This window comes from Plasmodium vivax, chromosome 2, assembly GCF_000002415.2.
Source record: "Plasmodium vivax chromosome 2, whole genome shotgun sequence".
Lineage (NCBI taxonomy): Eukaryota > Apicomplexa > Aconoidasida > Haemosporida > Plasmodiidae > Plasmodium > Plasmodium vivax.
In genome coordinates this window covers 185,645-206,598 of record NC_009907.1, presented here as the reverse complement: position 1 = coordinate 206,598, position 20,954 = coordinate 185,645, and the positions used below count along the sequence as shown (strand labels likewise).

Below are 20,954 nucleotides of genomic sequence, written 5' to 3'. Positions count from 1 at the left end.
TAAGGGGTTCACGCCTACTGCGCAGAGTTCACTTGTTGGCGCGTTGCCCCCCGGTGTAGCGGCGAGAGGGTACTCCCTCGAAGGCACTCCCGCGAAGGAGAGGTTGAGACGCTTGCGATCCGTTGGCCATCGAACTGGTTAACCCTTGATAAAGACCGGCTGTGCAACTTCACGCGGGATAGCTAGCAGAGGAGCAAACGGTTGAGAAGCAAGCGGTTAAGGGGAAAACGGTCGGGTGAACCAACGGAGCGAGGAGCGCCCGAGCCCAAAAAATGAATCCGCGGAAATGTCATCGTTCCACAACAAGAAGCTGGCTCTGAGTTCCCACAATGACAGGCCCACGCCGCTGAACTTAGGTAACGCTCGCGTGTGCGGGGGCGCTGACTGGTGGGGCATTCCCATAGTGTGAACTCCCCTAGTGTGAACTCCCATAGTGGGAACTCCCCTATTCTGGGATGCTCCCCCCACCGATAGAACGCGGCCCTCCCCACTGACGAACGTGCTTACTGCTCCCCCCCCGCAGGCGCGAACAGCGAGAGCCACACCGGGAAGCGGAAGCTGCTCCGATCCTTCCGGAGCTCGAGGAACGACACGTGCCCAGACTGCAAAGAAAAGGGAATAGTTATATGCGATAACAGTGAAGGGACGCAGATATGTAATGGCTGTGGTCTTGTCCTGGAGAGCCGCATCCTCTCGGAGGAACAAGAGTGGAGGAACTTTCACAGCGATGGGCAGATGAAGTCGAATGATCGTAACCGAGTGGGGGAGGTGAGTGACATTTGGTTTGAAAACAACCTGACCAGCACGACGTTCATCAAGTCGAGCAAGAAGCTGCAGCACCTGAATATGATGACGCAGATAAACAAGAGCGACCAGACGCTGCTGGCCGCCTTCAACATCCTGAAGCTTATATGCGAGACGTTTTTCCTGCGTAGCAATGTGATTGAGCGGGCGAAGGAGATAACGAAGGAGCTGCAGGTGGGTGTGCAGGGGAGAGCGAAGAGAATCGAAGCGCGGAGAAGCGAATCGGAGCGAAGCGAGAGTGGGATGCCGTGTAGCAGTCGGGGTGGTGCTTCTCCCCCCGGTGCCCCTCCCCAGCGGCCTTCTCACCCATGCGTACACGCGCACGGATAACTTCAAACTTGGCGTCACGTCTGACCCCGTCTCGCTTCTAACCACTTCTAACTTATAACATCGCCCCACTTCAAACTCCGTTTCACTCCGTTTGTTTCACTCCGTTTGTTTCACCCCGTTTGTCCCACCGCCACCCCCGCAGGAGATGGAGCAGCTGAAGAACCGAATAAACAACCTGAACATGCTGGCCGTGGTGTACCTGGCCTGCAGGGAGGCGGGGCACATCAAGAGCATCAAGGAGCTGATCACCTTCGACCGGTCCTTTAAGGAGAAGGACCTGGGCAAAACCATAAACAAGCTGAAGAAGATCCTCCCCTCCAGAGCCTTCGTCTACAACGAAAATATCTCGCACCTAATTTTTACCCTATCCAACCGGCTGCAATTATCTATTGATGTGATCGAGGCAATTGAGTATGTGGTGAAGAAGGCCACGACGCTAATTACAACGTCGCATCGGTTGAACTCGCTCTGTGGGGGGTCCATTCACCTCATCGCAGAACTAAACGCAAGTGAGGAGAAGAACCTGAGTCTGCCGAACATCGGGCAAATTGCCGCTGTGTGTGGAGTGACTACGAACACGTTGAAGACCACCTTTAAGGAGCTGCTCAGCGCGGCGGACTACATTTTGCCCGCCTACTACTTGGTGGGCAACAACTCCAAGCTGGCCTCGCTTCGGCAGAAGTACCTGAGCGACGACCGCCGCAGGAGGAACAAGTGAGGGGGGAGGCGGCGTGGTGAGGCGGTGTGGTGAGGCGGTGTGGTGAGGCGGCGTGGTGAGGCGGCGTGGTGAGGCGGCGTGGTGAGGCGGCGTGGTGAGGCGGCGTGGTGAGGCGGCGTGGTGAGGCGGCGTGGTGAGGCGGCGTGGTGAGGCGGCGTGGTGAGGCGGCGTGGTGAGGCGGCGTGGTGAGGCGGCGTGGTGAGGCGGCGTGGTGAGGCGGCGTGGTGAGGCGGCGTGGTGAGGCGGCGTGGTGAGGCGGCGTGGTGAGGCGGCGTGGTGAGGCGGCGTGGTGAGGCGGCGTGGTGAGGCGGCGTGGTGAGGCGGCGTGGTGAGGCGGTGTGGTGAGGCGGTGTGGTGAGGCGGTGTGGTGAGGCGGTGTGGTGAGGCGGCGTGGCATTGAAACAGGTGGAATGGAGGAGCGAGGATTTTTCTTTCTTTTCCTTCTTTCTTTTCTTTCTTTCTTTTCTTTCTTTCTTTTCTTTCTTTCTTTTTCTTTTTTTTTTTTTTTTTTTTTTTACAAAATTCACAATTCGCGCTGTCTCGACGATTTGCTTTAATTCAACCGTTCGAATTAGGGAGCGGCCATAAAATGGGAAAAATAAAGTAGCATGGGAAAAACAGTGTAGGAAAAACAGTGTACACAAAATAGTGTAGACAAAATAGGGTAGGGAAAATACGCAGAATGGGCAGAATAACACCCCTATGGTACAGAAAAAATCGGCGCTTTAAAGCACAAACGGGGCAACTTGGCTGTCCGGCCGGGGCCGTCAAAAGGGGAGCGGCGCGTTGGAAGGGAAGCGGCGACTTCTTCGCAGATGTAGTACGTGCACCTGGAGCGGTCCCCCCATTTGCCGGGTGCCTCACCGCTGCGGAACCTCACCGGGGCAGGGCCTCCCCGCTCTTGGCCCAGGAGAGCACCCAGCCCTTGATCAGCTGCAGGTTGCTCTCGTACTGCTCCATGTCGTTGTTCCCCAGCTCATCGAAGATGGAAGGGTCATTGTAGAACGTCAGGATGTCCTCCTTTATCACTTGAAATATCTCACACTCAATATTATTCTTTATCTTCTCCTTTGCGTAATTTCTTTTTTCCAGTCGTTCATATAACTTGTTGGTTGAGGTGGTTAATAAGAAGATGTGGTCGATGAGTTCCTTCTGCTCTAGGAAATCTACGTCGTGGAAATCGATGATGTATCCCCCATTTTCTAATTTTAGTTTTTCCATTTTTTCATTCACCATGTCGTTACTGTAGATGGTGGCATCTAGTTGGTCATCAAATTCTTCGTAGAGCCTCTCCTCTTTGATGACCTTTGACAGGTTCAGGTGTTTCATTTGGTTAGCTGGCTCTGCCTGTTGGCCCTCCTGCAGTTCCTTGTTGATTACCTCCACGAGCTCCTCGCACAGGGTCGTCTTGCCCACTCCGGGCACGCCCGTCACGATGATGTTCGGCAGGCTCCTCATCGGTGAGCGGCGGCCTCCGCAGCCGCAGCAGTGGGGGGGCGATGTTGAGAAGTGGCCCCTAAAGGAGTGGGCGATGTTGAGAAGTGGCACGTAAGGGAGTGGGAGAACCACCTTGGGGATAACCTCTCCGGCGTTCGCCCTGCCGCTGCGTTGTTAGTCACCGCCAACCGAGCTGCTTAATTCTCGCCTTGTTCGATCTTCCAAAACGGATTGAGAGAAAAAGGTTGAACTGTGCAAAGGCTTGATGCCAGGAGAGAAAAAAGAGAAAAAAAAAAAAAAAAAAAATATATACATAAATACATATTTACATATTTACGTATGCACATGAGAACGCCCCTACGAATGCGCAGCGGCTACCCCCTGCGGCGCCCTGCCTTAAAAATCAAACCAAATTGCAGAAAATAGGAAAGAAGGACATAACCACATGTGGCACGACGAACTGCATGCGCGGGGTTGCTCGCGGTTGCCCCCTCGTGCGCATGTGGACGCTTGTCGACGCCGAACAGTTGTGCACATGTTGGGGAAAAAAAAAAAAAAAAAAAAAAAGTGTCAACGCTGGGTGTCGACACCGCACGGCATGTGGGCGAAGCAGCGGTGCGAGGAGAAAGCGGGTGCAAGGGGGCTCTTCTTTGTGCGGAGTGGGAGCAGAGTGCAGTGCGCTTAGGCCACTTTTCCCATTGGGGAGACCGCAACCATGGCAAGCACTTCGCTCGTTTCGCCCGCTGGAGAAGACACATTTGCTCCTCCTTGCTTCTTCAAAATGGGATGCCCGTGCGTAGGTACACATCGACGCCGGTGGGCGGAGCCGCCCCTCTCCGGCCAAGCGAGGCGCTCACATCTTTAGCAGCGTGCACGCGTCGGTCATTTTTAGCTGGTCCTTCAGGCTGCTAATTTGCTTCTCCTTTTGGCTGATGATGGTGGACGAGAGCTCGAAGAACTCCTGCACGGGGGGAGCGGCGGGGGAGGCGGCGGGGGAGGAAGTGGTAGTGCAGATGGCTGCGCATATGGCTACATACATAGCGGCATACATGACTGCGTACATGGCAGCGAGCCCAAGTTACCTGCAGCTCCTCCTTCTCCTGCAGCAGCACCTTGTTCGTGTAAAACAGGAAAAGGAAGTTTCTCGTTTTTTCGTCTCGTATCTGGAGGGGCAGCTCCTTCAGCAGCTCGTTCGTCTGCAGGATGTTCCGCTGCAGCTCTTCGTCCATTTTGCTTTTCTGCGGCGGGGCGAAGTGGTTTGCAGAGAAGCGGTGTTCGCAGCGCAGGAGCGATTGGCATAGGGGCGGTTGGCATAGGGGCTGTTGGCATAGGGGCGGTTGGCATATGGGCGGTTGGCATAGGGGCGGTTGGCATAGGGGCGGTTGGTATACCCACTTCTGCCCCCCCCTGAGGGGCCCAACAAATTACCTTTTCATACAGCGCGCGGACGTCCTCCTCGGAAAAGGAACCCTCCCCAACTTCCTTGTTCGTGATGAGTCTCCTCTCGACGCTTAGAATGACCGCCTTTATCTTCTTCCTCTCGTCCAGCACCTTCGTGGGGGGGAGCAAAGGGGAGGAGCAAAAGGGAGTAGGCAGTATGGAGGCACTTCCGGGGAGCAGTGTGGAGGCACTTCGGGTGAGCAGTATGGAAGCACCTCCGGGGAGCAGTGTGGAGGCACCTCTAGAGAGCGCCCCCATTACCATTACCTTGGTGAGTTCCCTTTTCCATTTGTCGAACACGTCGTCGTTTTCTTTATCCTCCGTGCTTTCCTGGGAGGGGGCAAGTGGCGTCGCGTCTGTCGAGGCGGTCGCAAGGTGGGGGGACGGCGGCAGACAGTCCGCTACTAGCAGCTAATAGCCGCTAACAACCGCTACTCCCCCGCGGGGGTTGCCTGCAGGCAGAGGCGTCTGCATCGCGCCGCTACACCGCTCGGGCTAAACCTTGAGCTGGTCGTATTTCTTGCGCAAGTCGTCGAGCTTCTTCCTAATTTGGACGTGGCTGGCGTCGCTGCTGTGCATGATGGCCTTGAAGGCGTCGATCTGGCGCTTGTACTCCTCGTTGAGGAGGCGCAGGTTGTGGGAGACCTGCATGTACTCCTGCAGCTTTTCGTGGAACTTCTTGTTGTCCGCGAAGAGCTTCTCGTTCACGGCTCTCAAGTCGCTCAGCTGCCGTTGGTTCGTGGTTGCGTCTGCCGCATCTGCCGCGTCACCCCCATCTGCTGCTTCCACCGCGTCTGCCACCTCCACCGTTTCCGCCGCTTCCCCCGCATCTGCCGCCTCCACCGCTTCCCCCATCCGGAGGCGCTGGTTCTCCCGCTTCAACGCGGCGATGATGCTGAGCAGCTCCTCCCGCGAGCAGTTGCGCTCGTAGTCCTTCAGCTGGTCGTAGTAGTCGAAGGTGGTGGAGGTGGAGCTCATGTACTCGTTCATCTTCCCCTTTTCGTGCAGCTGCTCCTTTAGGAATTCAATTTCGCTCTTCAGCTTTTCAATCACGTCGATGTACATGGTGAGGTGCTGCTTGACCACCACCACGTTGGAGGTGACTACGTTTTTTATATTCTTCGCTCTATTGGCATATTTGAGGGTGTTATGTGTATCTTCGTAGGAGAGGTGAGAGGGACTCACATTGGCGATCATCACCGTTTTGCAGTTTCCCCCGAGAGAATCCTTCAACAACCGAGTGAGCTTACTATCCCTAAAGGGTATAAAATTAGATTTGCTTGTTCCTTTGCTTCTAGACACTAGAGCATTGATGACATTCCCTAAGGCTAGGAGAGACCTATTGATGTTAGCTCCTTCTAAGAGTCTCATTCCTTTGTTGTTCGTTTGGCTAGCTCTTTCACTTCCTGCTAAATCAATTACACATAGTTTTCCCCTCTTGGTCTGTTGGTAGATCCCCTGTCCCTTTTCTGTCTCTTCTACGATAACCTGTAAGACACCATGACTTCTAGAGCTTGTTTTGTTTGCATCTGTGGGTTCTTGGGTTCTATTTTTATTCCCGGTATGTATTAGCTCCATGATTTCCTCCACAGATGTGGTGCAGACCTCGAAGATGTTCGAGACGGTAACTCCTTTTATGGGATCTTCTCTCACATCTAGGTACTCATCTGACGGGTTCAGCAGGTCACAAATGTTTTCATTGTAAATCTCAATAAAGGAACATTTCACTTTGTACTCATTCATCACCTCCATTTTGATTCTGTCAAATAAGTCTCTCAAAATCATGTTCATAATTCCGGGCTCATTTTTATGCCCTATAATTGTGTGCGTCTTTCCAGCACCTGTAGCTCCGTAAGCAAAAACTGTAGAGTTGTACCCTCCAATCACTGCATCTATGAGACACTTGACGCTGTTCTTGTAGACCTCCTCTTGGGAACTAGTCTCATCGAAGACGTAATCGAAAACGTACTTCTTCTCCCGGCTTCTATTTTGCCTTAACACATTATCTGAGTTATCTGAAGGATCTAGTAGCACTATCATTTTGTTGTCCAGAATTTTTATTACATTTTTTGCTCCTTCGTTTTTTTCGCTAGCACTCATTGGTCTGCATCTGATGACCACGTTCATGTTGTATGTTAGATCCTTTTCTGCAGAACCCCCTTTTTCATTTTTGTTCGTTTGTCTTGCACAGGTGGGGACGGCTTGGTGCGTTGGCGACCCCCCGTTTGGGTGCGGTACGTTGGAAGCGGCCCCTTGATTTGTAGACGGCACCGCTGAAGTGATGGCACCAACAATTGAAGAAGCTGGGGCTGTGCTCGTTTTTCCCTCTGGCTTGACTGCACCAGCAGCGCCGCCCCCCTCGCTGTTCCGCTTCACCATCTTGGGCGTCTTCGTCGTCTCGCTTGTCGCTTTGCTTTTCACCTTTACGGTTTTTGATGCGCTAGCCATGGCCTTGCTGGACGCGCCCCTCGCCACGTTTCTGGGCGACTTCGTTTTGGGCAGCGCGCTTTGGCCTTTGCCGCTCTCCACTTTGCCACACTCCATTTTGCCGCTCTCCCCTTTGCCGCTCTCCCCTTTGCCGCTCTCCCCTTTGCCGCTCTCCCCTTTGCCGCTCTCCCCTTTGCCGCTCTCCCCTTTGCCGCTCTCCCTTTTGCCGCTATCCCCCCTGGGGGGTGCCTTCCCACTCAGGATCTCCTCCTCCCTGGCGAACGCATTGCTCTGCAGGTTGTTGGCTTTCCCGAGGTTCAGCTTGGTGAGCTTGGCCCTGGGGGAGGCGGCGCTGAGGGGAGCCACCTTGGGGGAGGCACCACTTAGGGGAACCGCCTTGGGGGAGGCACCACTTAGGGGAACCGCCTTGGGGGAGGCACCACTTAGGGGAACCGCCTTGGGGGAGGCGGCACTGAGGGGAGCTACTCTGGGGGATGCACCACTTAGGGGAACCGCCTTGGGGGAGGCGGCGCTCAGGGGAATTACCTTGGGGGAAGTGCCAACTAGGGGAACTGCCTTGGGGGACGTGCCAGCCAGGGGAACCACCTTGGGGGAGGCGGCACTAAGAGGAGCTGCTTTGGGGGAGCCCCTGACCTCCAAGTTGATGTGCCTCGATTGGACAACCGTGTAATCCATGGTGGGGAAGAACTCGGTGGAGGAGTTCCATCTGTCCATGTCGAGCGTCGCGTAGGAGAGGTTCGGGGTGGAGGGGGAGCTGGCCCCCCCGGTGGGGTCCATCTGCGCAGAGCCCATTGCAGCGGCGTCCATGGGTGCAGTGCCCATCAGCGCAGAACCCACCGCGGCACTGCCCATCGGCGAAGAACCCACTGTGGCGGCTCCCACTGGCGAACCCACCGCGGCACTGCCCATGCTGGCCCTGCTCAGGTGCATCAAGTTATGCTCAATGTCGCAGAAGCTCCTCTTCATTTGCTCCCACTGATTTGACGAAATGCTACTGGAGTTTTTCTTCGTCAAGTGTAGAGGGCTAATCTCATTCGTGGAGTACCTCCTCCCTTGCACGTCCCTCTCATCAGCGTAGTTAGTTTGGCTCACCCAATCGTCGTAAGTGCTCGTATACATGTTGGCGCCGCTGTCTACTTCTTTCCCCGCTGGTGAGTCATGTGTGGTTTGTTCTTGTCCCTCCTTCGCTGTGGCTCCGCTATGGGGAACCTCCTCATAGAACCCACTGAGCGATTCTAAATTTTTGGTAGATGCAAGCTCTGAATACATTTTGGACAGGTTCTGTTGGAAGAGCGCGTCCTTGGTGGACGATATGGACTGCATGGAGTGGTTGAACTGCCTTATGTTTCGCATCAGTTCGTTCACTGCGTTGGTAGCGGCGTTCGCGGCGTTTGCGGTGTTTGCGGCGTCTTTGGCGGCGTTCTCAGCGGCGTCCTTAGCGCCCTCCTTAGCGCCCTCCTTAGTGATCTCCTTGGGGAGGTCCCGCTTGGCCACCCTCGCGGCGGGGTGCCCCTCGCCCCGATAAACCGGGGAAAGCATCCTCTCGTCGTAGCACTGAGGGGAGCCCTCCCCCTCGGGGCCATCCGGGAGGGGCTCTCCGCCCATTCCGCCTACGCTGCTGATGCATATTTTGACGCCGCCGCAGTTTTTTGGTTCCCCGTGGGGGGGGCCGTCAAGGGGGGGCTCGGAGCACCCCTCCAAGTGGGGAGCGACTAGGCTATGTGGCACGGCGGGGCTGCACGAGGTGGGGTCGGCACCGCTTTGGTGGGCACCCATTTGGTAGGCACTCCTTTCTTCGCCACCTCTTTGGTGGGCACCTATCTGGTATGCCCCCCCGTAGCACTCCCTTGCGGACCCATCCGACGAGGAGAAGTACCCACCCGCCAGCTCCTCCTTCTCGTTGCCATTCTCCGTCGTCCGGTTAGATATGCACACGTCCTCCTGCGCCTCCTTCGACGCGGACGCAAAGCAGCCGGTGTTCGTAGCGTTGCTGGTTTCGCCAATTTCTGCCTGGACCCATTCGTACTCGTCCATAGAATCGGACCTCTTCCCATGCTCGTTGTTACTCATCGTTACAGTTATGCATTTTTTTTTCTTTCTTTTTTTTTTTTTTTTTTTTTTTTTTCCCCCTGTCTTGATCTTAATACGGGGTCATGCTAGGGGGTAGGAGAATCGACATATGACTGGAGAGTCTAGAGCAGGAGTGGAAGAGCTCTCGGAGGAGGAAATGCTGGCATGCAGGAATATATCGGTTCCCCTGAATTTTACCTCCCTTGCGTGTGTAGGTTTTACTCTGAGGCGTGGTTCACTGCTTCGTTGCGGCGAACTCAAAGGACACCTCCCCTGCGAAGGCGCTCTGCAGAAGTGGGACGTCCTGCTAGCCCTAAGGGAGAGAGATATATAGATGGAGGGAGAGATAGCGGAACAGGCGCAGGAGGCCTTCTTCTGGCAGGCAATTCTTCGTGTTTCTCTCTGCCTGTTAAGCGATTCTGCTCCTTCAGTGTAGCATGCGGACTCCACCACGAGGTGTACCGCTCCCTTCGCGAGCGCTCGAGGGGAAGAAAAAAAAAAAAAAAAAAAAAAAAAAAAACACGCGTCTAACTGTAAGCAAGCACTGAACAGGGGTGAACCAAACCCGTGCATAGGCTCAGTACCGACTGCTCTTCTTTTCTTAAACTATTTGAAAGTAATTTTTTTCCCGCTAAGTAACCTTCTTAGGTTAGAGACGCATTTCATTTGGCCAGAACCCCCCCTGTGGAGAATTCAAAGGCGGGGCTGCCACTACCTCTGCTGCTGCTTTGAGGGAGAGGTGCCTTGTCTAAAAAAGGTGGTCGTTAAACGCCTCTACTTCGAGGGGGCAACTTTCAAATGGGGAGAGCGAAATCGAATGAGAATTGCTCGCGGATGCAGAGATGCACATGAATGGGTGTGCGTACACACGGACAGGCGCGAAGATAATTGGTCCTTCCCTCCGCTCACCCTTGCACATTTCGCGCATGAGCGGTTTGACAAGGTGGGAGAGAATCACTGGTGCGTGCACGGATTTGGCGCGTTCCCTTTCCTTCTCATTCGGCTTGCCTGCGTCATTCCCTCTCTTTTGCTATTTTTTTTTTTTTTTTTTTTTTTTAATGGAGAAAATGTGAACACACGGGGTGTGCACTTTTTGCGCGTAATGCGGTTTTTACGAAGGCGAGAAAAAAAAAAAAAAAATTAGGAAAAAAAAAAGAGGAAAAAAAAGAGCAAAAAAAATAGAAAAAAAGAGGGGAAAAAATACCCACCCAACTTTAACTACAATGGTGCATACGCTTGCTCCTTGAGACGAACGAAGTGGAAAATCCTATGCTCATGGTGCCTCCCCTTTGGAAGATAAGCAAATTTTACCCTGTGCATTTAAAGAGGGGTACCACACTTCCTGGTCGGCGAGGGGGATCCTTTTCACGGAGGTGACGAACAAAGCAACGGTGAGGTGAGACAGATGGGTGGGACGCCACGGGCACTCATCATACCCATGGGGGATAACCGAAAGGGAGAGTTTAAAGAGACGTGCAGGAAAGAGACCAAAAAAAAAAAAGAAATTCCTTTGGGTTGAATGAGACAGCGGAGGGGGTTGTTAAAAGGAGGGTCCAGGTGTCTTTACACCACCGCACAGATCACCACGGCCACCACTCCTGTGGGCGCCCCCCTCTCTGCGTGCCGCCCACCGTCTGCTTCTAAGCTGACCTACAGGAACCCATTTGAGCTGCTCCCACTGTCTTAACTGCCCCCGTGCGAAATGGGCACTTCGCCAAGTTGAAAAAAAATAAAATAAATAAAACGCTCCTTTTTTTAAATGCAAGCCGGGAGAGTGAAAGGCATCTTGGGGGGAAGGTCCTCCTCTTTGCTGATTAGCAACGGTTGAGCAGAGTCGGGGTGGCAGGGAGGAATGTGCCTCCCTCCGCTTAGGTTAAAAGAAGGAAAGGATCAAATGGTTGGGTTGGGTTCTTCCCTTGGGGGGGCGTCTAATAATGGGGCGTAGATAAATGTAGCCTGCCATTGGGGGGCACCCTTTTTTGCGTCCCTCTGTGTGGGAGTTTGGCCTATTCATCCGCTCAGCAGCTCATCCGCCCGGTTGTTCTCCTCTCTCGTTTGGCTGAGCCACCTACTTCCGCTGCAGGGCGTCCCTGTACTTTTCGAGCTCCTCAAACCGTAGGTCTTTTACACGCAGTACCTGGCCAAAGCTGTGGGGGGGGGAGGACGTGAGGTGTGCGGTGTGGCAGAGAAAAGGGGGGGATACACCCGAGCGAAGCGTCAACGTGTTGCAAAGAGGTAATCGGTTCTAAATGCATCGTAAGGGGTGTGCAGGTAGGACACATGAGAGGTCCAACAAACGAACATGGGCAGTTTTTACGACGCTGCTCATTTGAGCGCTTTCTTTTTTTTTTTTTCTTTTTCTTTTCTGTTTCTCCTTTTTTGGCACCTCTGCAGGGGGCACTGGGGCTGCATGGTGAGGCCGTGCAAGTGCCTCCACATTTGGGGGCAGACGTCCTCCATTTTTTCGACGTGGTTGGCGGTTACTTTGTTCTGAGGAGTGGGAAAAAAAAAAAAAAAAAAAAAAAACATACACATGTATATGTACCTGTACATGTAAATGCAAATGTACATCCGCGTGCACATCCACACAGCAACACACGCGCATACACTTGTGTGCGCGCTTTGCTGGCACTGACGGGCCCGAGCGAATCACCTTGCAGAGGTAACACACTTTGCTGCTCTTGTACTTGACGATGTACTGGTGCATGAAGAGGTCAAACGCGTTGCAGCTCTTTCCCATCTTGGCAGTTTGTTTCCTCCCGGTTGGCTCGGATATGCAGCGCGGTGTGACGAAGCATCGGGTTGGACGAAGCATCCAGTTTGACGTAGCATCGCGTTCGATAGAGAGCCGAACTCAACAGCTACGTCGCCACACCTAGGCAATCTCACCGAAATGGCTAACTCGAGCGAGTGACGCGCCAAGCAGTGTGCCAATTAAACCCGGGGAGTTCTCCCGCTCTGTTGAGAACACACAGTGGGGGGGAGCGACCCACGGTGATTTACACGCACATAGGGGATTCCTTTCCTCCGTGTTTTCCCTCTTTTTTTGCTGCGTTTTTTACTTCGTTTTTTTTCGCTTTCTTTCCTCCGCTTTTTTTTTTTTTTTTTTTGCGCACCGGTGTGATGAGCCGAAGGTGACTCCTTACATATCGCCCCTTCGCGAAGTTACATCTACATACTGCTTACTCCCCGACGAGCGGCGGAACCGAAAAAAGGGAAATTACGCAGTGCCAGTTGGAGGGGGCTGTTCGAATTGGGTGCCCTGTGGGGGGCCCTTTGAGAGGCGCCCCGGTGAAATGGGGAAACAGGGCGGTCAGAGTGATTAGAAGGGTTAGGGGTGGTAAAAAGCGGCTAAAAGGTTTTCACCCCGCCATCCGCTGCTAGCCATGATAACCACCGCCATCCCGCCATCCGCTGCTAACCGTGCTAACCCCGCCTAGCTCCCCTGGAAGACGCAGAAGTGGAGGGGCTGGAGAACCGCGTTGCAGCGCTCCTCGACGTTCTTGTAGTAGCCCTTGGTCTTGACGTACTTGCCCGTGAAGTAAATTTCCTTTTGCCTATTGATGGTGCGGTCCATGTAGCTCTTTTCCTCCCTAACGAGGTCTGCGATGGTGAGGGCGGCATCTCCCGTGTTGTGCAAAATCTTGGTCTTCAAAATGTTTTGCTCATTTTTGAGGTTTGCCCCGGGAGTTCGTGCGCCTTTTGCCTGTTGATCCGTAGAACCCGTTTTCGCATCTACCCTTCCGGAGGTAGAACCCACGCCATCTTGAGCCACTTCATTTGGGAAATAAAAAGAGAAGGCCTTGCGGTACCCCTTCTGGTGTGCAATCAGTATGATATCCGTTAGGGATTTTTCAAAATTGGGGGTGTAGCTAACTTCAAATTTTTTTTTGCTCATCTTGTTGGAGGAGGTCTTAATGACTTGCATTTGACTCGGTTGCTTCTTCTTCTCGTTGAAATAAATCGACTGGTTGTTTATCCACTTTTTCAATTCGTTTAGCTTTTCGCACACGGTGTTGGTGAGGAAGCTCTCCAGGGTGTGGAAGTGGAAGGTGCTCGCCTGGCAGGAGGCCGTCTGGGGCTTGCCCGCCTGCTGGAGCTGCCGGTAGCCGCTTTCCCTCTTCTCCGCGAACAGCAGGAGGTCCTCCACGTGCGGGTCGAACACGTACGCCTTCTCCGCTTCGCAAGTAGCGGCACCGGGAGCGGCACCAGGAGCGGCACCACCAACTGCGTAATTGCCAACCGCTTGCCCCCTTGCGGAGTGGCCAGCCCTGGGCGCGCCGAAGTGAAAGGGCCCCAGCGAGGAGGAAGACACAGACACGTTGGTGAAGGAGACGTTAAACAAAGTCATCAGGTGCAGCAGCTTTAAGCAGAAGAGCTTTATCTTGCTGACGTTATTAAAGTGGTAGGGGACGAGGAGATACTTGGGGGCATCCAACTCGTTGAAGTAGCTAGCCGTTCCCCACAGGTGGACGTTCCTAAAAAAGAACCCATTCATGTAGAAGAAGGAAAAAATATAATTGACAGTCTCAAAGAAAAAATGCTTGGAGTATATGTACTTGTAAGTGATAGCCCCGAAGCTCTCATTTAAGAAATTGTCCTTCATCTGTCGCATGCTCATCTGCTTCGCTCTGTTAAAGTTGCTGTGGCTGTTGTGCATGAGGATGTACTGCACATGCGAATTCATGTTCAGGTGAATGATAAGGATGAAGAGGTACACAACGAAGAAGAGGGTCTTCTGGAGAGAGTAACTCAAATTCTGCTTCTGCCTAAATTCCAGGGTATCACAGAAGCTAAGGAAATCCAGGCAGTAACTCAGCTTGCAAAAGTCAAAATCGTTGAAAGGGACATTCATCAGATTATCATAGACATAGTAATAAGATTGGAGGTAGTTATATTCGTTGGCCAAATTTCGGTGGAAGAACTGGTGGCACTCCTCCAGCAACCGTTTTATTATTTTTTTGTTTTTGTTCTTCACGTAAATCAGGTTCAGCAGCTCCATGTAGTTATTGTTTGCGTCTTTATAGAAGAGGTAGGCGTTCAGCAGCTCCATGCTGATGGGCACCTTGCGCTTCTGCTTGAGGGGCCGCCCCGGGCTGGTAAGAAGCGGGTCATTGCCAGAAGCGCTACTAGCGACACCACCAGCACCGCCGCTTCCAACACCGCCGCTTCCAACACCGCCGCTTCCAACACCGCCGCTTCCAACACCGCCGCTCATAGCGCCAACCGCGCCGATGCTGAGAAAACAGATGGTGTTCAGAACCGCCCGGATGTCCCCCTTGCAGATGTCCACCAACTTGTTGACCGTCTCGTTGCCGATGCTGATGCCCTCCCGCTCGCAGATGAAGTTGATTCGCCCCTTCAGCATCTCGTGGTTCACGCTCTCCACCACAACGACTTTGCTTATCTTTCGTAGCTCCTTAAGACTCTTATGGTAGATGTCATTGCATATGCAAATGATTGGTCTCCGGATGATGCTCCTATTCCTCCTGTCCTTCTTCGTAAGGAACTTCATAACCGCTTCGATATTTTGCTGCGTGCTCGTCAGGCCGTCGATCTCGTCGATGATGCATATGTTAGGTTTAGACCCTATGGAGTTGTTACACACGATGGACTCCACCAGAGGGATTAGCGTCTCCTTATTCCTGTCATCACTTCCGTTTATCTCAATCACGTTGAATTTAAAATGGTTCGCGACCACATATGCTAGGGTTGTTTTTCCTTTTCCTGCTGACCCGCCCAGAAGTAAGATTCGTTGAAATTCGCTGTTCTTTTTGGCCTCCTCTTCCTCGTTTCTTTCATTTCCCTGTGTGGATGTCAAGCTGGTTGGCCCTTTTCCTATTCGCTCGCTCCACTGCTTCATCCACAGGAGGACTTCCCTGTTGATGGCTTCATCTGTTAGAAGCTCAGAAAAATATTTTGCTCTGTACTTCTCCACAAAATTGACGCACTTTTTCGGCTTCAGATTTTTCCCCGCTTGGGGGGTTTCCTTCTTTTCCGTTTTTCCCTCCTCTTGGTGGGCTTTGCCCAACTCTGTCTGCTGGTTTTCCCTCCTCTCCTTCCGCTGCCGCTCCTCTTCTTTAATTTCCCGTAGGACCTTCTCCAGCGTTTTTCTGAACCCTTGGCTGTTTCGTCTCAGGAAGGGGCTCCCCGTGCAGCTTCCACCGCCTTGCTGGTGTTCCTCCGCATCATCGGCCAGACCTTCCATGTACTTTCCCCCCAGCCGCTTCCCCTCACCAGCCAACTTCTTCACATACACGGGGGGGTAAATATCATTGCAGTCGTAAATTTTGAGGTACTCATCGATGTCTGCATTACTGCTAGCCAATTTGGCACAATCGATTCTGGATCTAGCTTCCACTTGTTCGGGCTTAAAAAATATATCGTCCGTAGTTAAGTTGTTCTTATAAACGTACTCCCTCAGGAAGTGGTAGTCATTGAAAATGTAGTGGTTCTGGAATTCTCTATTGAATGGAGATCCTGTGAGTGAGCTCACCTGGGGGGGCTGCTCAAGGCCACCCTTGGCTGCTAAGATGGGGTTCCTTTCCAGTTGCTCGTTTTTTTTTTTTTTTTTCTTTTTCTTATTTAGCAACAATTCGTACTCATCATACACGTCAAATTTCCGCTTGTTGTCCCCCGCGCCCTTCGTCTCCCTTTCGATCTCCTCAATGAGGGCCTTGTCCAGCCCGTTCAGCTCGTCGATGCCGCTGAATCCGAAGTTCATGGGGGCGCCACTCCGTGGTGAGGCCACTCTGTGGTGAAGCCACTCTGTAGTGATACCACTATGTAGTGACACCGCTCTGCGGGAAGGTGGGACCCCTGTTCCTCTTAAAACGACCGCTGGGGTGCTCACCAGGGGAAATGTATAACCGAAGGGGATGAACCGCCTGCTCGTGGGCAGCCTTGGGGCCGGCCTTCCGAGTAGCTCCCTTGAGTGAAGTGCTCCCCTCCGCTGCGTCGCCTCCTCACTTCGTCGCTTCGTCGATTCGCCGCTTTCTCACTTCTTCACCTCCTCACATTTGCACAAACGCAAAAAGAGAAGGCACCTGCCACGGTGTGGGAAGGCGGCGAGGTTGTTCACCCAACGGCGACCTACCACTTGGGCACTTTTATCCCTCAAGAAGGTGCTCTGCAGCTTGGTGGACCCTTACACCTTCGCCGTGCTCCCGTTTGTCTTTCGCCAGGGGGGGAATTCAAATGGGAGAGAGTCGCATGTGTACGTTAGGGGAGCGGTGGGGACGGGAAGAGCAAAAAAAAATATAATAAAAATAAAATGCCTCTCCTGAAAGGCGCTTCGAATATGTCACTCCCTTTTTGCGGTTCCGCTCTCCAATTTTTGGAGCGCCTGAGGGGGATGTTCGCCTAGTCGGCCCACGTTCGCAATGCATAAGTTTGCCCTCACCATATTTGCTTTTTTTTTTTTTTTGTTTTTTTTTTTTTTTTTTTGCGCGATGCACACGTGCACACTTGGGTATGCGCGAAAAAAATAAAGCGGCCTTTAAGTCCTCCCCTCCCCCCTTGGGAATTACTAAACGTGCGTTACACTCGCAAAAAAAAGAAGAGGATCAGTTGCTTCTTTCGGCTGAACTTCCCAGCTTGGAAGTTTGCTTCCCCTTGGTGCAAGCCACTCTTCTGAGCGGACCAGTCGTGGCGTGGGAAAGGCGGGGCTCTCCTTCACACAGTTGTGGAGGACCCCTTTCGCACAAGGGGAGACGCTCATTTGGGTTTGAAGCGGTGAAGAGGGAACAGCTGGAGGGTGATCAAACGGAATGGGCGTTTATGTAGACCCCTTTACGTACGCACGTGTATATACACCTAGGTAAAACCCATGGGGGAAAAGAAAAAAAAAAAAAAAAAGGAAACTTCCCAGTAAAGCACATCCGTAGTGATGCATTTCCGCAGTGGCGCATTTCCTCAGGGACGCACTTCCGCAGTGCCACTTTTCCAACCACGTGACAGTTCACCTGACCACTTGTCCATTTTAAGCAATTCGAAAGGGATGCTCCCAGTCAGTGGTTGCGCGAAGGGGACGTGGTGGAAAGGAAAGGGAACGATTTAATATCCTCAGATGGTTACCCAAACGGTGAGACGATACATATCGTTGCAACTCACATGGGGACGCGAGGCAAACTCAACTGCGCGGTGGGTCTCCATGGGGAGGCAACTCCAAATCGCGCCATTCTGCGGGAAAAAAAAAAAAAAAAAAAAAAAAAATCAGCTAAGAATGTATCGTGGCTTTACTGTACTGATACTTTCCAACTGAACAGACTTAATTAGAACATTTGGGCAAACGGTAGGGATGTCAGGACAAAACGTTGCACGGGTTTATTTTATTATTTTTTTTTTTTCCCATCGGAGAGGCATAGAGGATATATATATTTTTATTTTTTTCCTTGCGTGTAATCCCCGCAATTGCCTTTTTCCCTCCTGCGCGAGGTTCCATTTCTGGACATTTTTTCCGCACACAGGCGCTCAGTGTGCGTCTGCCCGCTTGCGCTGATGCGACTGTTCTGGCTGGTCGGTCTCGCAGGTTGGTCTCGCCGCTTACTCGCTGCTTACTCGCTGCCTCCTCACTGCTTACTCGCCGCTTACCCCCGGGGCACTCCTCCCTGCATGTGCACACCCAGCGACGCAGGCGCAGCGCCCCCCGGGGAAGGGCATGCAACTCGCGCGGGCCTTGCGACCGAGCTTGCAAATAAAAAAAAATAAATAGGCAAAGCAAGGCAGAACAGGAAAAAAAAAAAAAAAAAAAAAAAAAAAAAGGAAAAAGCACCCGAGTTGGTAAAATTTGCACTTCAGTTAAAGAATGGCATTTTACCAGTCGGAAAAAAAAAGCAGCCAAAGCAGTTCAGCCCAGCATATTGAGGAAGGAACCCACAACTTAGGCAACCCTAAAGTGCTCAGATCACAAGGCAGAGAGGAAGCTCCCCGGAAGGCCACTTGGAGCGATGCGCACCACGCGTTAACAGTTAAAAAGGAAAGCGGAAGCCAGGGGGGGAGTCGCAGCCGAAGTCGAAGCGAAGGGCAAGCGGTAGGGCAAGCGGTAGGTCAAACCGCAGATCAAACGGCAGGGTTAACGGCAGATCAAGCGACAGGTCAAGTGACAAATCAAGTGACAACTCAAAGTCACAGCTCAAGCCGAAGCCTGAGCCAGAAGCACCCCCGCAGTGACACCGGTTCTCCGGCAGACGAGCCCACCAGCACGGTCCCCCCCCATTCGAAGGAAGGCCCAAGTGAAGCAGCGAACTCTTCTGGCAACACGTGTAGCGTCCCCGCTCATGAAAAGTTAAGCGACAGGGTGGGGGGCGCACTGGGAGGCAGACGAGTCGACAAGCCGCTCAACCTGCCGGGTGATAAACCGGTAGAGAGGGCGCTTCCTCAGATGCCAACCCAACCGCTAACCCACGCAACCATGAACTGCTACCAGAGCGACGCCAAGAAGAACTACCTCATGAGGCAGGCCGTATTTTTCACGCCCAAAAAAAACTCCGTAAACGCAAGTAATGAAAAGAAGGAAATCGGGAGCAGAATTGGCCAAAATGGGAGTGACGAATATGCCTTGAATGGCACTTTGCACAACCACGGTGCTTGGGTGGGGGGGTCTGACCAGAGGAAAACGGAGAGTTTTAGTGGGACCATTTGGAGGGGCAAAGACGCTTTGTTGTCTCTCAATAGTGACAAGCATGGGGCGAACCATGGCAGTGTGAGCCATGGCAGCGTGAATCATGGCAGCGTGAATCATGGCAGCGTGAATCATGGCAGCGTGAATCATGGCAGCGTGAATCATGGTAGTGTGAACCACGGGAGCGTAAATTTGAGCACCGTGCCTGTGACCTTCTCGCACAGCTTTGGCGCAGCGGAGTATGCCGTCGCGGGGGGAGAGTACTCCCTTGCGGGGGGGCACTACGGCAGCGGCGTGGGGGAGTACACCGTTGGGGGCACGGAGTACAGCGGCGGATGTGCTGGGGAGTACCCCTTCTGTAACGCGAATGCTAATTTTGGCGCACCGAGCGGCAACTTCGGAAGCGCGAACAACTGCTGCAGCGTGAGCAGCAGTCTGACCCTGCAGGGGAACAACTTCCAAACGCCCAGCATAGGCAACATGAATTTTCTCCAAAACGGAAGCACCATGAGCGGTAACAAAGTGGCAGTCGCAGCAGCGGTGGCGGCAGCAGGGGGGGGGAACAACAACGAAGGCAGTCTGGAGTACCTAAACATATCATCCCAGTGTTTCACAGAAAAAAAAAAAGACATCGTGTACTTGTTTCAAGAGCTCCTAAGTTATTGCGAGTGCTTAAAAAGGAACAGAAAAAAAAGCACAGAGGAAATTAATAAAATACGAATTAGCTACAATAAAGTTTCGGATTTACTGAAAGAAACATTGAAGAGGGAAAAAAACAGCCACATAAAAATTGAAGAGCTGAGGAATATTATCATCACGTATGACGAAAAATTGGACCGAGTTAAAAATAGCTCGGAGGGGACCATATCAAATTTAAACAAAAATGTGCAAACATTAATCGACTTGAACAACAATCTCGAAATGGAAATGAATAAAGTTGCAAATGAAAATCAACAGTTGAGAAAAATTGCACAGAACGAATTCAATTTGAATAAAGAAATAAATGAGCTGCGAAATCAAATCGAAATTTTAAACAACGAAAAAGTTGTCCTTGTAAATCAAATTGATGGACTGCGGTTGGAAAACTCCAAAATTGAAAATGAGAAAAATGTCCTCCTAAGTGATAAGACATTATTACACTGTAAAATTGACGAACTTGAAAATGGGCTGAAAAATAAAAATAAAAAAAACATTTTTAATCAACCCAATGGGACTGAGCGGGAGAGTAATCCATTTATAATAAACTCGGATGAAGAAATAAACCAGCAGCTCAGCAACTACTTGAATTTGAACCATGAGCAGCGGACGGAGCTCTTCAAGAATTTCCTCTACCACTGGCGCGAGACCAACAAGGCGGGTCAGAAGTTTTACGAGCAGTCCTGCGTCGCCGGCGCGCCGCTCTAGGGTGCAGCGGCGTTGTGCGAAGTGGCAGAGCGGCTTCCCCGAAAAGTAGTTGCCCCGAAAAGCAGTTACGTATCCACCGCGCATCATTCGGGAGGACAACACCCACGCAATCGAAATTGATAGCGAAGGCCGATGCCTTCCTCCTTCTGGAGTTTTTTTTTCACGTGTGCGGAGTTCGCACAAAATGTGCCCACCGTAAGTACGTATCTGCGTACAACATGTCTGCGTCCAACGTACCTACGTACAACATCCCTGCGTGCGCGCCTGCACACACTTTTTTTTCACCCGAAAGGTGGACCACTTTGCATTTTGCAGCCACCACACGGGTGTCACGTGGGGGGGTGCTATCTGCATGTGTGCCACTACATGTGAAGCTACGCCTGTGGATACCTATGCGGATAGCAACCCCACTGTGCTTCCTTTTTTTTTGTTTTGTTCACCCCCTCGCTCCCCATTTTTTGTGCACACAACCTGAACGTGACTTTTTTCGCCTGAACAGTTCAGGGGAAAAAAAAAAAAAACACTTTTACCTGAACAGGTAGCCAAAAAAAAAAAAAAAAAAAAAATACCAATACAAATGCAAATACAAATATATACATATAAACACTTCAAAGCTAAGCAAAAGGAAGGAAACCCTTTTAAACGCGTCTTCTGACAATTCGTGATGGTTAGGCAAGATGA

The 20,954-nt window shown here is 52.1% G+C and overlaps 6 protein-coding genes across 6 annotated transcripts, besides 40 other annotated features; 2 read left to right on the top strand and 4 right to left on the bottom strand.

Moving 5' to 3' along the window:
- Nucleotides 1-286: 286 nt before the first annotated feature.
- PVX_081260 (transcription initiation factor TFIIB, putative) lies at nucleotides 287-1,852 on the top strand (the record flags this gene model as incomplete). The annotated part of the gene is made up of 3 exons (XM_001613477.1): nucleotides 287-356; nucleotides 524-978; nucleotides 1,277-1,852. 3 exons carry the CDS (start codon nucleotides 287-289, stop codon nucleotides 1,850-1,852), a joined length of 1,101 nt encoding a protein of 366 aa, XP_001613527.1.
- Nucleotides 1,178-1,207: a microsatellite.
- Nucleotides 1,853-2,389: 537 nt separating the features above from the next.
- Nucleotides 2,390-2,428: a microsatellite.
- A 104-nt stretch (nucleotides 2,429-2,532) lies between these two features.
- Nucleotides 2,533-2,570: a microsatellite.
- Nucleotides 2,571-2,728: 158 nt separating this feature from the next.
- On the bottom strand, nucleotides 2,729-3,310 carry PVX_081255 (Hemoglobin and proliferation regulated protein HBR1, putative; the record flags this gene model as incomplete). Its single annotated transcript, XM_001613476.1, has 1 exon — nucleotides 2,729-3,310. The coding sequence occupies one exon, from the start codon at nucleotides 3,308-3,310 to the stop codon at nucleotides 2,729-2,731; it is 582 nt and encodes a 193-aa protein (XP_001613526.1).
- Nucleotides 3,274-3,304: a microsatellite.
- A 610-nt stretch (nucleotides 3,311-3,920) lies between the features above and the next one.
- Nucleotides 3,921-3,962: a microsatellite.
- A 144-nt stretch (nucleotides 3,963-4,106) lies between these two features.
- Nucleotides 4,107-4,220: a microsatellite.
- Nucleotides 4,143-9,247, bottom strand: PVX_081250 (kinesin, putative; the record flags this gene model as incomplete). Its single annotated transcript, XM_001613475.1, has 5 exons — nucleotides 4,143-4,250; nucleotides 4,372-4,527; nucleotides 4,718-4,840; nucleotides 4,991-5,059; nucleotides 5,231-9,247. 5 exons carry the CDS (start codon nucleotides 9,245-9,247, stop codon nucleotides 4,143-4,145), a joined length of 4,473 nt encoding a protein of 1,490 aa, XP_001613525.1.
- Nucleotides 4,248-4,277: a microsatellite.
- Nucleotides 4,587-4,611: a microsatellite.
- Nucleotides 4,913-4,959: a microsatellite.
- Nucleotides 5,823-5,869: a microsatellite.
- Nucleotides 6,372-6,399: a microsatellite.
- Nucleotides 6,472-6,491: a microsatellite.
- Nucleotides 7,489-7,518: a microsatellite.
- Nucleotides 7,759-7,826: a microsatellite.
- Nucleotides 7,894-7,936: a microsatellite.
- Nucleotides 7,945-7,977: a microsatellite.
- Nucleotides 8,037-8,058: a microsatellite.
- Nucleotides 8,275-8,344: a microsatellite.
- Nucleotides 8,604-8,628: a microsatellite.
- Nucleotides 9,248-9,433: 186 nt separating the features above from the next.
- Nucleotides 9,434-9,556: a microsatellite.
- Nucleotides 9,557-10,059: 503 nt separating this feature from the next.
- Nucleotides 10,060-10,081: a microsatellite.
- Nucleotides 10,082-10,914: 833 nt separating this feature from the next.
- PVX_081245 (hypothetical protein, conserved) lies at nucleotides 10,915-12,322 on the bottom strand. Its single transcript, XM_001613474.1, has 4 exons — nucleotides 11,901-12,322; nucleotides 11,634-11,737; nucleotides 11,320-11,394; nucleotides 10,915-11,114 (listed from the first exon to the last, which is right to left on the bottom strand). Exons 1-4 carry the CDS (start codon nucleotides 12,060-12,062, stop codon nucleotides 11,003-11,005), a joined length of 453 nt encoding a protein of 150 aa, XP_001613524.1. The 5' UTR covers nucleotides 12,063-12,322; the 3' UTR covers nucleotides 10,915-11,002.
- Nucleotides 11,892-11,914: a microsatellite.
- Nucleotides 12,066-12,139: a microsatellite.
- A 38-nt stretch (nucleotides 12,323-12,360) lies between the features above and the next one.
- PVX_081240 (replication factor c, putative) lies at nucleotides 12,361-16,496 on the bottom strand. Its single transcript, XM_001613473.1, has one exon. It carries the CDS (start codon nucleotides 15,969-15,971, stop codon nucleotides 12,684-12,686), a length of 3,288 nt encoding a protein of 1,095 aa, XP_001613523.1. The 5' UTR covers nucleotides 15,972-16,496; the 3' UTR covers nucleotides 12,361-12,683.
- Nucleotides 12,670-12,699: a microsatellite.
- Nucleotides 12,883-12,918: a microsatellite.
- Nucleotides 13,438-13,463: a microsatellite.
- Nucleotides 14,608-14,666: a microsatellite.
- Nucleotides 14,859-14,878: a microsatellite.
- Nucleotides 15,065-15,094: a microsatellite.
- Nucleotides 15,881-15,909: a microsatellite.
- Nucleotides 16,091-16,110: a microsatellite.
- Nucleotides 16,438-16,515: a microsatellite.
- Nucleotides 16,516-17,874: 1,359 nt separating this feature from the next.
- Nucleotides 17,875-17,894: a microsatellite.
- Nucleotides 17,895-18,629: 735 nt separating this feature from the next.
- Nucleotides 18,630-20,273, top strand: PVX_081235 (hypothetical protein, conserved; the record flags this gene model as incomplete). Its single annotated transcript, XM_001613472.1, has 1 exon — nucleotides 18,630-20,273. The coding sequence occupies one exon, from the start codon at nucleotides 18,630-18,632 to the stop codon at nucleotides 20,271-20,273; it is 1,644 nt and encodes a 547-aa protein (XP_001613522.1).
- Nucleotides 19,081-19,124: a microsatellite.
- Nucleotides 19,126-19,149: a microsatellite.
- Nucleotides 19,524-19,553: a microsatellite.
- A 171-nt stretch (nucleotides 20,274-20,444) lies between the features above and the next one.
- Nucleotides 20,445-20,466: a microsatellite.
- Nucleotides 20,467-20,594: 128 nt separating this feature from the next.
- Nucleotides 20,595-20,618: a microsatellite.
- Nucleotides 20,619-20,784: 166 nt separating this feature from the next.
- Nucleotides 20,785-20,819: a microsatellite.
- A 96-nt stretch (nucleotides 20,820-20,915) lies between these two features.
- Nucleotides 20,916-20,954: part of a microsatellite that runs on past the window's edge.